The sequence below is a fragment of the Pelophylax lessonae genome (genome assembly GCF_965119305.1).
Source record: "Pelophylax lessonae genome assembly, chromosome: 1".
Taxonomy (NCBI): Eukaryota; Metazoa; Chordata; class Amphibia; order Anura; family Ranidae; genus Pelophylax; species Pelophylax lessonae.
Window position 1 is genome coordinate 445,740,386 of NC_138768.1, and position 12,495 is coordinate 445,752,880.

The 12,495-nt window shown below is 46.2% G+C and overlaps 1 protein-coding gene across 1 annotated transcript in view; it reads right to left on the reverse strand.

Moving 5' to 3' along the window:
* Positions 1-256: 256 nt before the first annotated feature.
* PCGF3 (polycomb group ring finger 3) overlaps positions 257-12,495 on the reverse strand; it is a 202,694-nt gene continuing 190,455 nt past the window's right edge. Inside the window, exon 9 of the mRNA XM_082243124.1 lies at positions 257-1,072. Coding sequence (XP_082099250.1) covers positions 1,025-1,072 — 48 coding nt within the window. The 3' untranslated portion in view covers positions 257-1,024. The remainder of the gene's footprint in view (positions 1,073-12,495) is intronic.

Consider the following 12,495-nt stretch of genomic DNA (forward strand, 5'->3'; position numbering starts at 1 on the left):
TTACAAGAATACATTCCATCTAGGATGCAACCAAAGAAAATCTTCAAGCAGATGTGAACAAATCTCACCACTTCACTATGCTCATATGTCCAGCCATAACGAGCAAAAACAAATTGAAAAAGAAGAGCTTAGCACCAAGAATAATAAAGATGGCAAAACTTCCAACAGTGATCATACAGCAAAAAGAGAATGTAGCAATAATCGCCTGGAATAAATATTTCTGTGACCAAACTGATCTATTTCACAACAAAAAGATTAGCAGTAACCTTGTCTGCACCCTTTATAAATGTAAATGGGTTGTGTTGCCATTGCAGCAAAAGGCCTAAAGAGCACCATGGCACATAACCATAAGAAATTATAACCCCTGGACACTGCATAATAGGCATCTCTGATCATTTGCCAAACAGAATTTCATCTCCTTAAGTCTTCCCTATCGATAAACTCTGAGAACAGCACAATCACAATCCCATCTATCCTTCCTTATAACGTGTTGATATTTTGGCTCAGAGTACGGTCCTGGGCTATAAGCCTAAACAGACTGTTTATTTTTAACCTACAAAATAAACTTGAAAGTGGGCTTTAATTGTAAATGATTTATAAAACCTTTTCACAATTAAAAAGCAACCTAAGGTAATTTGGTGTCAATCTTTTTTCTTATCTATTAGATATATAGATATATATTTATTTATATATATGAAGATTAACACATCTCAAAAAACCAACTGGGATGTAGTTTGCAGCAAATACATAAACATCCATGAAAAGTGTTGGAGATTTGTAAAAGTCATGCTGGTACTGCCTTGAGTTGTGAAAAATTATCTTTTGTAGAAAAAGTAGAAATATTCTCCTGTCAGGGACTCCGATAACTGTTGTGTAAGTGAAGAGGTTCTCCAGTGAGAGCGCTACAATCTTCTGGCTTGAGTCCACTGGTTCAGGTCACGTTGCGAGCAATGTGGTGCACTATGGGGTGCCTCCCGTGATAGTCTCTGCAAAAACTCTGTCCACAGAGGACACTTAAGTTCTGTTACAGCAAGTCCATTTTCGGTCTGTAATGCAGGAGGAGTGGTGATTTCTGGAATTAAAGTAAATAAATATTTAAATGTAGATTGATGACCAGCAGACATTATAAACATTTATAAAACATTTTTTGGTAAAGTAAAAGTATACTTTTAGTAAAAGTACACTAACTCACACTACTCAGCGAAATTAGTGAAGGCTAACTGCACAAGCGAAGACAGTGTTGAGAAACTTTTCAGCTACAGAATGAAAACAAGACAATCACTTGAGCACAGGTGGTGTTTTGTGGATTAAGAGGTTTTTCTTTCTTTGGGAAGAACTGGGAGCACTTTATATATAACAAAGGATTGTTTTGTTTTTTCTTTGTAAGAAATCAGATTATTTTGTTTCAAAGCAACGCTACTGTAAAGTGAACATTGTGTGCACTTGGATGTTTTGACTTTATAATTCAAGCAGGTGGCGGTAGTGATAGGCGATTTAATCACTTTTGGGATTTTTGTACTAAAATCAATTTCTCTGAGTTCTATGGACACAGCACTCCATAAATCATAACTACTGGGTTATATTACCTCCTCGAGGAGTAGGACTATGCAGAACAAAAAACACCTGGCTATGATGGGCCGTCCTCAGCTTACTATATAACCCCCCTCTCTGCTCTAGGTAATCAGTTCAGTGGCAAGCAGTATCAGAACTCCATACAGGGGTTGGTGCTGTGTCCGTCGAACTCAGAGAAATGGATTTTACAGTAAGTACAAAAATACTAATTTCTCTTTCGTTTATCAATGGACACAGCGCTTCATAAATAATAACTACTGGGACGTCCAAAAGCAGTGCCAAAAGGAAAATGCCAAAAGGAAAATGAGGAGTGGGGAAAAGAACCCAAGGCTAATCATAAGAGCCCTTAACCAGGACACAGGAGCCCCGTCTGAAAAATAAAAGTTTAAAGAAAAACACCACTCAAGAATGAACAGCCCCTCTTAAGCCCTGCAGCCTGCAAAACTTTATGGCCAAAAGAAGCATCCGCAGATGCCCAAGTATCCACCTTACAGAATTTTGTGAAGGTATGCACCGATGCCAATCGACTCACACCAAGAAATGTACACTTTTCACGTATGATGGTATACAGTGCCTTGCAAAAGTATTCGGCCCCCTTGAACTTTTCGATCTTTTGCCACATTTCAGGCTTCAAACATAAAGATATAAAACTGTAATTTTTTGTGAAGAATCAACAAGTGAGACACAATCATCAAGTGGAACGAAATTTATTGGATAATTCAAACTTTGTTAACAAATAAAAAACTGAAAAATGAGGCGTGCAAAATTATTCAGCCCCTTTACTTTCAGTGCAGCAAACTCTCTCCAGAAGTTCAGTGAGGATCTCTGAATGATCCAATGTTGACCTAAATGACTAATGATGATAAATAGAATCCACCTGTGTGTAATCAAGTCTCCGTATAAATGCACCTGCACTGTGATAGTCTGAGAGGTCCGTTTAAAGCGCAGAGAGCATCATGAAGAACAAGGAACACACCAGGCAGGTCCGAGATACTGTTGTGGAGAAGTTTAAAGCCGGATTTGGATACAAAAAGATTTCCCAAGCATTAAACATCCCAAGGAGCACTGTGCAAGCGATAATATTGAAATGGAAGGAGTATCAGACCACTGCAAATCTACGAAGACCTGGCTGTCCCTCTAAACCTTCAGCTCATACAAGGAGAAGACTGATCAGAGATGCAGCCAAGAAGCCCATGATCACTCTGGATGAACTGCAGAGATCTACAGCTGAGGTGGGAGACTCTGTCCATAGGACAACAATCAGTCGTATACTGCATAAATCTGGCCTTTATGGAAGAGTGGCAAGAAGAAAGACATTTCTTAAAGATATCCATAAAAAGTGTAGTTTAAAGCTTGCCACAAGCCACCTGGGAGACACACCAAACATGTGGAAGAAGGTGCTGTGGTCAGATGAAACCAAAATCAAACTTTTTGGCAACAATGCAAAACGTTATCTTTGGCGTAAAAGCAACACAGCTCATCACCCTGAACACACCATCCCCACTGTCAAACATGGGGGTGGCAGCATCATGGTTTGGGCCTGCTTTTCTTCAGCAGGGACAGGGAAGATGGTTAAAATTGATGGGAAGATGGATGGAGCCAAATACAGGACCATTCTGGAAGAAACCTGATGGAGTCTGCAAAAGACCTGAGACTGGGACGGAGATTTGTCTTCCAACAAGACAATGATCCAAAACATAAAGCAAAATCTACAATGGAATGGTTCACAAATAAACATATCCAGGTGTTAGAATGGCCAAGTCAAAGTCCAGACCAGAATCCAATCGAGAATCTGTGGAAAGAACTGAAAACTGCTGTTCACAAACGCTCTCCATCCAACCTCACTGAGCTCGAGCTGTTTTGCAAGGAGGAATGGGCAAAAATTTCAGTCTCTCGATGTGCAAAACTGATAGAGACATACCCCAAGCAACTTACAGCTGTAATCGAAGCAAAAGGTGGGGCTACAAAGTATTAACTTAAGGGGGCTGAATAATTTTGCACGCCAATTTTTCAGTTTTTTATTTGTTAAAACAGTTTGAAATATCCAATACATTTCATTCCACTTCATGATTGTGTCCCACTTGTGGATTCTTCACAAAAAATTACAGTTTTATATCTTTATGTTTGAAGCCTGAAATGTGGCAAAAGGTCGAAAAGTTCAAGGGGGCCGAATACTTTCGCAAAGCACTGTATCTCGCCTTTACCATAATAGAGATCCCTGATCCAGACAGACCTCTATCCCTCAGTACCCGGCTTTTAATAAGTAAGCCATTAAAACCAGTGACTGTAAAGCAGGATGGTAGATCAGCCCTTGAGACAACTGGTCTTCTCTGAGAGGAAGCCCCCAAGGGACGTTTATGGCCAACCAGACTGATTGGAAGATCCTTGCAGGAATTGCAAAAGAGGCCTGAGCAAAGGATGATACTGGCCTGCCTGCGGCGTCTACCAGAGGAACCATTGACCTCGCAACAAACCTCGGTATCCTCCTGTGCAGCCAAACCTGCTAAAGGAGCTGCATGTAGGACTGTGCAAACAGAACTGTCTTGAAGGTGGATACCACCAGACTCAGTTCTCTCTCCCATTTTGCATACAGGTTCTGTGTGACAGCAGCCGGTGAATCACAGCCTGTGGTTCCTGAAGTTTATCCAGAGTAAGGACCACCCTGGTCAGAATTCGAATCAGACCTAGGTAAATCAATTCCTCGGACAGGGATAGGGGGGACCTTCGGTAGTTTGGACATCACCTGAACCTTTGCAGGAATTAAATCCGCACAAGGAGACGCAGGACCTAAAAAACCTGAATAGGACAAGCTTTGTCCCCTTTTCTGGGTACCTCCAAAAGAATAATTTCATGGATCCCCTTGGTGGTCATGAAGAAGGTCCACGAGGCCGTAAACCAGCGAAGACGTCCCCCCACCTCAATAATGGGTGAGGGCAGACCTTCCTGCTGAAGGGGTCTTGTCTGCAGGTCTGGAGAAGCTAGCTCTATGCTTACCAGATCAAGGATGCTTGGAACCTCCAAGGGAAGATTTGATAGATCTATTTCCCTTATTCCGCATCCCAGAAGCACAAAATAATTTTCTATGTGCAGAGGAGGGGGGCCCCCCATCTGTGACAAGGTTTTTTCCCTTTCCTAGACTATGGCAGGTAGGAAGGTACTCATCCCCCCATGATACCCTTCATTATGTCATCCAGGGTAGCCCCAAACAGGCGATCACCTTGAAAAGGGCAGATAAATGAGAGCTTTCTTAGAGGCTTGGTCTGCGGACCAATTCCTAAACCACAGCATGCGCCTAATCACCACCGCTGAAACAAAGTTTGGACAGCACAGGAGCTGTGTCCAAAGCTGCATCACAAATAAACTGCAGCCCATAGACCAACTGGTCTGCTAAATCAACATAAGCAGCGGGGACCTGCTCACCCCCCAGGCCCTGGCGTAAAAGCTTGGCCTATTCAGTTAGGGTCTGAGACACCAAGGTTGAGGCAAAGACTGGCCGCAAAGTTGAACCAGCCATATTAAACATGCTGCATGCCACAGCCTCCGCTTTCCAGTCAGCCAGGTCCTTAAAGGACGGGGATTCCTCTACTGGGATCATGGTAGCTTTGTTCAACCTGGAAGCAGGAGGGTCCACCACTGGTGGACTAGGGATTCCTCAAAAGGGTAACATACAGCAAAATGTTTTTGGGAACTCAAAGGGTAATTTTGGTTGTTTCCATTGCTTACAGGAAAACCTGTCAAATTAAGGCACATAAGAAAAACCTTTGGAGTGCGAGGTGACTCATGTGTACCAAACAATAAAGCCACGTCTGTGGCTACATCAGCCGCATCCTCCATTTTTAAAGTCTCAAGCATTTCAGTGATAAGTGCATCTACTAGCAATTTTTTATTTGCTGCTGCGACAATGGAGGAATCATCCTCACTATTAGATGGATCTGGGGGATATTAAGCATGGACAGGCCGCGTCCACGGTGGCATCAGGCTCAGAATCAGATGAGACAGACTGAGCAGGGAAAGGCAGGGGATGCTTCCTCCTGGGCCTCTGCCCACACTCCACTTCCACCCTGGACCCTAAGAACTGCAGGACCACCGACAGTGCAACCATGGGAAGCTGGGGTTCTGAGGGACCTGCCACCTCCATGAGGGGGTCAGAGGGGGAGATGTTACCCTGAGGCCCCATAAGGGAAAGAAGACCTTGCAGTACAAAAATTATCTTTTGGCATCACTAAGGCTCAGGGTACCTATCAGCAGAGAGAGAGATAACAGGGGCCCCCAAGAACTCACCCTGCCGATTGGAGGAGCGCCAAGAATTCGGACCCAGCATCACCATGGATGCCATCCCTGTTCATATATCCCAGGCACAAGAAGCGTAAACTGAGAAGAAAGAGGAAAAGAGGAGGAGCTTCGGTATCCCCGCGAAGCTTCAGTCGTCTCCAGTGTCTCCCGGAGTAAGGGAAAATGGCCATCAGCTACAGCATGTTGCCAGGATCTTTCCTGTGCCCTCTGCAACGCTGCACCCTCTGCAAGGGCTCCCCCTCCTGAAAGTATTGCATCCTGCACTGGGAACCCTGTACTATACCCACACTGCAAACAGTAGGGCATGCACCTGGGGGTCTCCTACACTGGGACCTCCTCCAGTCTACCAGGACAGGACACCCAATCTCAGGACCCTTACAGAGTGAGGATAGTGGGGGAGACCCCAGAGGTCTCCGCTACATCCTCTGCCCTAATACCCCCACCAGACTCCAGGTCCAGACATGGGGGGAAAACCCAGCTCACTGAGGGATTTTAAAGGATGGAAGGAGGGAACCTGCAGGCAGGTCAGACCATCCCTGGAGATAACCCGCGTTCACCCCAAAAAAAAAAAACACTGAAAGGGGAGGAGGGGGGACTGTACTTACCCTTTGATGGTGCGGGTGAATCCTCACCACCAAAGTAGGGGTTCTGTCGGCCAAGCGACTGCTGCAACTCAGACCCATGCCCAGTTGTATGTAAACTCGCGGGCCAGCATCTGTCTGTGAGGCTATGTCGTGGTCGACCTAGCGCGTAGTTGCGGTCTGCACAAGCTCGCTTAGCCCGGCAGTTGATTGTAGATCTCCCGAAAGAAAAACCAAAAAAGATGTAAGGAAGGAAAGAATTGCTAGGACCAGAGATCCCAGCTAGGAGCCTAGGTCCTTACTCCTGACTAGACAAATTAAAACGTATTACCTAAAGCAGAGAGGGGGGTTATATACCAAGCTGAGGACGGCCCATGGGCGTAGCCAGGTGTTTTTTGTTCTGTCTAGTCCTACTCCTGGAGGAGGCAATATAACCCAGTTGTTATGATTTATGGAGCACTGTGTCAAGAGGCACTCAGCGCCCTAGCAGAATGCGCCTTCACAGGGAAAGGTGGAACCGGACACTTAAGTGAATACGCTTGTACCACATCAGACACTCCGCGGACAGAGGTAATAGCCACCAAAAAGGCTATCAAAAAGGCTACCTTCTGTGACAGCGTAAGCAGAGGAAGTTTTCAAAGGGAGGTTTTTGAAGAACAGACAGTACCAAGTTAAGATCCCACTGAGGTAATGGGGACCGTATCGGAGGAGCCACATGACGATCTCCCCAGATAAAAGTGCGAATCAAAGAATGCATAGCTAAAGGGAGTTAATGACAAATAACGACAAAGCCGACATATGGCCTTTAATAGCACCTAAAGCCAACCGCTGCTCAACCCCTCTTTGGAGGAAAGCCAAAACCCTAACCACTGAAAAGGAGCGTGGATGCACCTTAAATCGATTCACACCATGAGATGTAGGATTTCCTTGTACAATGATAAATCTTCCTGGAGGTAGATTTTCTAGTTTTCAACAGTTCCCTAAGAGGAAGTCTCCAAGGAGCATCTGCGACCAACATTAGCAGATCTGCAAGGCCAGTCTGGGGCCATCAGAATGACTGGAATCCCTTCCACCTCAACTCTGCGCAGAAGCCTCGGCAGAAGTTTCAGCGGAGGAAATGCATTGATCAGCCGATACTGACCCCAAGGAGCCACCGCACTGTCTGTGGCGTCAGACAGAGGATCCCGAGACCTGGCTACAAAACTCTGTACCTTCTTGTTGAGCCAGGAAACTAACAGGTCTACATTGGGTGTCTCCCACTGGACACACAACAGGTGAAACCCCCTGGGTTCAGGGGCCATTCCCCCTGATCCAACACCGAACGACTCAAGTAATCCGCCTGCCAATTCTACACTCCGATTATGTGCGCGGCGGAGAAGGCTGGAACAAAAACTTTCTGCCCATATTAGGATCTCAGGCCACCTCCTGGGCCGCCAGGACACTCTTGGTGCCCCATTGGTGAGTGACGAAAACCACGGCCATCGCATTGTCTGACTGAATCCGAACTGGACAACTCTGCAGACGATTTGTCCAGTGACTCAAGCAAAGCTTTATCACTCTGAGTTCCAGAATATTGATCGGAAGTCCAAGTACTCCCGATCGGAATATTGATCGGAAGTCCAAGTACTACCACGATCCAATACAATGGAAGGAAGGGCTTGCCCTGACACAGGGCCAAGAAAAAGCCATCACAGAAGAGCTCTTCTTGCGTTTTGACTCAACCGAATCAGATTGTCCAAAGATTTTGTACCCTTGTTCCACTTAACATGAATAGCCCTTTGCAGAAGTCTTGTGTGGAACTGAGCAAAGTGAACCAGTTTGGTAGACACCATCAGGCCTAGAGCTTGCATGCAAGTCCTCAATGAGGACAGAGTGCTGGATAACAGCAACCGAATCGCCCTCTGCAACTTTTGCAGCTTTACCGGGCGAAGAAACACCCTCGCAGAGTCCAGAGTCAGTCCCAGATAAACAATTTTGGAGGCTGGGACCAGAGCAGATTTTCTGAAATTGATGGTCCAACTGAACTCTTGCAGAGTCTGTACAGTGACTGACAGATCTCACACCAGAACTGTGGTGGGATTCTGCTATTAAGAGGAGATCGGTAGGTACCCTAGTACCGCAACCCCCCGCTGTCATAGTAATACCAATACCAGAGCCAATAGGTTGGTGAAGACCCTGGGGGCGAGGGTGAGACCAAAGGGCAATGCCACAAATTGATAATGTTCCTCTCCTACAGTGAAGCAAAGAGAACGCTCGTGTCCAGCATAAATAGGGATTAGCAGATATGCTTCCTCGATATCGTGCGAATGGACTCCATTCGAAACCTCTGTATCCGCACAAAGTGATTCAGAGCCTTGAGGTCCAGAATTGGGACACACTTTTCCTTCTTTTCTGGGAACAGTAAACCGGTTTGAATAAAACCATAGAAAACGTCCCCAAGAGGGAACCGGCACAATCACTGTTTGCGACAGCAGATCTTGTACCGCCTCTCGTAGATCCCTTAACCAAGCTGAAGGTGGGCATAGATTGGAAGGGAAGAATCTGTCCGACAGTAGGGACCTGAATTAGATCTTGTAACCCAATCGGAGCAGTTCGTGGGCCCATTTGTCCTGAATCAAGGAGGTCCCTGGTTCTTGACAGAAAACCAAGTCGCCCCCCCCCCCCCCCCCCCAAGATACGGATGAGGTTGTCCCTTCATGCAGACGGAGATTTGTCCACAGATCTAGAGGGGCCTGTTCTCGGCTTACCCGACCACGTCTTCTTGGAACCCCCAGATGACCTAAATGGCTTAGGTCCTTTCTCCTGCGTGCCGAAGGCACGAAGGGGCCGCCTGTGTGAAGAAAAATAAGGGCCCTGTCTATTACGTGGTGATTTGCCCTTAGCGGATATAGGAAGAAGAGTACTCTTCCCACCTGTGAGCCCTTTAATCAGTTCATCCAACAGACTTAAATAGGTGGTTGTTAGAGATTTAGAGTTTAAATGATAAAAGTCTCTGAAATATAAAATGTAATGATGTTCTTATGAAGGTTTCTCCATTTTGCCTTTGTCAAGGACAAAGAAGCCATTTTTCTATGTATGTATTTCTATTTTGAGAGAAGTTATGTGTTAAATATAGAGTAAAAACCATATTTGTAAGAGTGGGTGGTTCCTAGATTTAGAAGAACTACCTTCTTGGGTATAAACTTTTTGCTGACATTGAATTTACATACAGCATAAAAGACAGCTGAATCTAAAGAATGATTAGAGAAGAAAAAGAACATCCTACACTCTGATGACACGTAACATCTCTACTTCTCTCCTTCTGATGCTAGAAAACGATTCTATGTCGTTTTGTATCGTATGCCTTGCATTGCTTTAAAAGAATAAACAACTTTTCTGAAGAATCGTGAAAGCTGAGAAGTCTATTTCGAACAGCGGTCCCCTGTAAAGGGGAGATCTGTTAGAGCCTTTTTAGAAGCCTGGTCTGCAGACCAGCTTTTTAGCCACACCCTACGTGGTTACCATTATTGCATTTAGACCAACTCCACTGATTCACGTCAATTTTGTCACAGTAGGTGGGAAAAGGGAGTACCTTTGGCGCTTTTAGGGGATCTGAGGGCCCCCGAGGGGACCAATTTTCAGTACCGATACAATCGGTGCATCCACCAGCGCCATTGCATGCACAAGTGCAATAAAAAAAAAGGATTCATCCTCACTGCAGGGCACCCAAAGTGCATGGACACAGACCCAGTTAGGTCGCTATATGCTAAGCTCACCCTGAAAACATAACAAGCAGGGAAGGTCGCCAACCATAGTCTCGCAAGGAGACGCCGGCTTAAGTTCCACAAAAAGACCCCTATTAGACTTAAAGGTCGCTCACTATAAATTACATAAAAAGGACATAGCCCCCTATAAAGGGGAAGACGGGGCCGCCGTGACACAGACACGCAGGCAGAGTACCCCCACACAACAATGCCCCCACGGTGCCCCCCGGTTCAAGGGGGGCGCCAGGCAGTCCATATGTCCACCCCCCCCACGCTCATCTGCTGCTCTATCACCCTGGTGAGCAGCTCAAACAGCCTGATCAACAGCTCAGTCAGCATCTCAGACAGCCAGCCGTGAGTAGGCCACAAAGCCGCAGCCTAAATTTGGGGCGCGATCCAGTCGCGAGTCTGCCGTCAGCTCTGTCAGCTTAATCAGCAACTCGGTTAGCTCGGACAGCCTGGTCAGTCACCCGGACAGCTTGGTCAGTCACTCAGACAGCCAGCTCCGTCGGCCGCAAGCCGCGACCCCAATTTTTGACCAGATCCAGCCGCGTGAGTTATCCGCCGGCCAGCTAGGTCAGGCACCTCATTCTCAGTCAGCTTGGTCAGGCACCTCATTCTCAGTCAGCTTGGTTAGGCACCTCATTCTCAGTCAGCTTGGTCAGGCACCTCATTCTCCGTCAGCTTGGTCAGGCACTTGGTCGGCTTGATCGGGTATCCAGACAGCCGCGAGTAGGCCGCAAAGTCGTGGACTAACTTTTCGACCCGACCCAGACACCAGAGGTGCAGACCCGTAGATGACGAAACATCAGCTCCCCACCAAGCCTATAACCACCACAGGGAACCCAAAGGACATCCCTTCCCCAGTCACAAACCCCTAGGGGGCCGAAAACTTGCTCAAAGACCCCTGTGTGCGATCCAGCAACAACCACATAAACCCCCCTTACCGGAGCAAGTGGCAAAGCCAGCTCCTACCTAACCCCGGGAGGGGGGGAGGCATGAGGGTAGGCTGGCGCCAAAAGACCACCATGACTGGTAGAGGGGCTGGGGAAAATGGAAGGGAACCTGGGAGTCCAACCATCCCAAGGAGGGGCCCACGTCCACCCTGAGACCGCAAGAGCTATGGGGGGACACTACTCACCATACCGACAATCGGGTGGGCGCCATTCCGGACAGATTACCTCTCCACTCGGTGTGGGGGTGCGGATGGCCAAGGGGCATGCTGCAACTCAGGCTGAGCCAGGTCGTGTGCGTCCCGGCAAGGTGTTTTACTCGCGGGACAGCACCCGTCCATTGGGGCTCTGTCGTGGCGAGGCCTAGCGTGGGGCTATAACCTGCACACGCTCGCTGGCCAAGCTGGAAGACCTTAAGTATCTAGGATATCCAGTCCGAAACCAAGTCTGGTTGTTGATTGTAGTTCTCTCAGGAACATAACTAGCTAAAAAAAAAATACATTTTAACAAAGGTTCCCTTTAAAATAAGAAAAACAAGCTAAGACCGAAGTCCCAGCCGGGAACTAGGTCCTACTTCTAAACTAGTCAGAAACAAACTGAATCCCATAGCAGAGTGAGTGGGTGTATGTCTTCAGGGACTGCCCCATATGCATGGTAAAGTTGTTTCCTGCCTAGTGTCTTACTCCTGTAGGGGGTAGCATAACCCAATGTTTAAGAAGAATATAGAGCTGCATATGTCAATGAACGACAGAGAAATACTTTTTTTGCGCATGCAAATCTTGGTTGCAATTAATGGTCCGCGTTTCTGGGATTATTTTGTAGTATAGCATCCCATATAAAATGTTGATTCTGAATGGCAAGTAAGGTTTTCTGACAAATCTGTTGGGGTGTACTCATTTATGCTGAACACTGTATATACAGGTCCCTCTCAAAAAATTAGCATATTGTGATAAAGTTCATCATTTTCTGTAATGTACTGATAAACATTAGACTTTCATATATTTTAGATTCATTACACACAACTGAAGTAGTGCAAGCCTTTTATTGTTTTAATATTGATGATTTTGGCATACAGCTCATGAAAACCCAAAATTCCTATCTCAAAAAATGAGCATATCATGAAAAGGTTCTCTAAACGAGCTATTAACCTAATCATCTGAATCAACTAATTAACGCTAAACACCTGCAAAAGATTCCTGAGGCTTTTAAAAACTCCCAGCCTGGTTCATTACTCAAAACCGCAATCATGGGTAAGACTGCCGACCTGACTGTTGTCCAGAAGGCCATCATTGACACCCTCAAGCAAGAGGGTAAGACACAAAGACATTTCTGAACGAATAGGCTGTTCCCAGA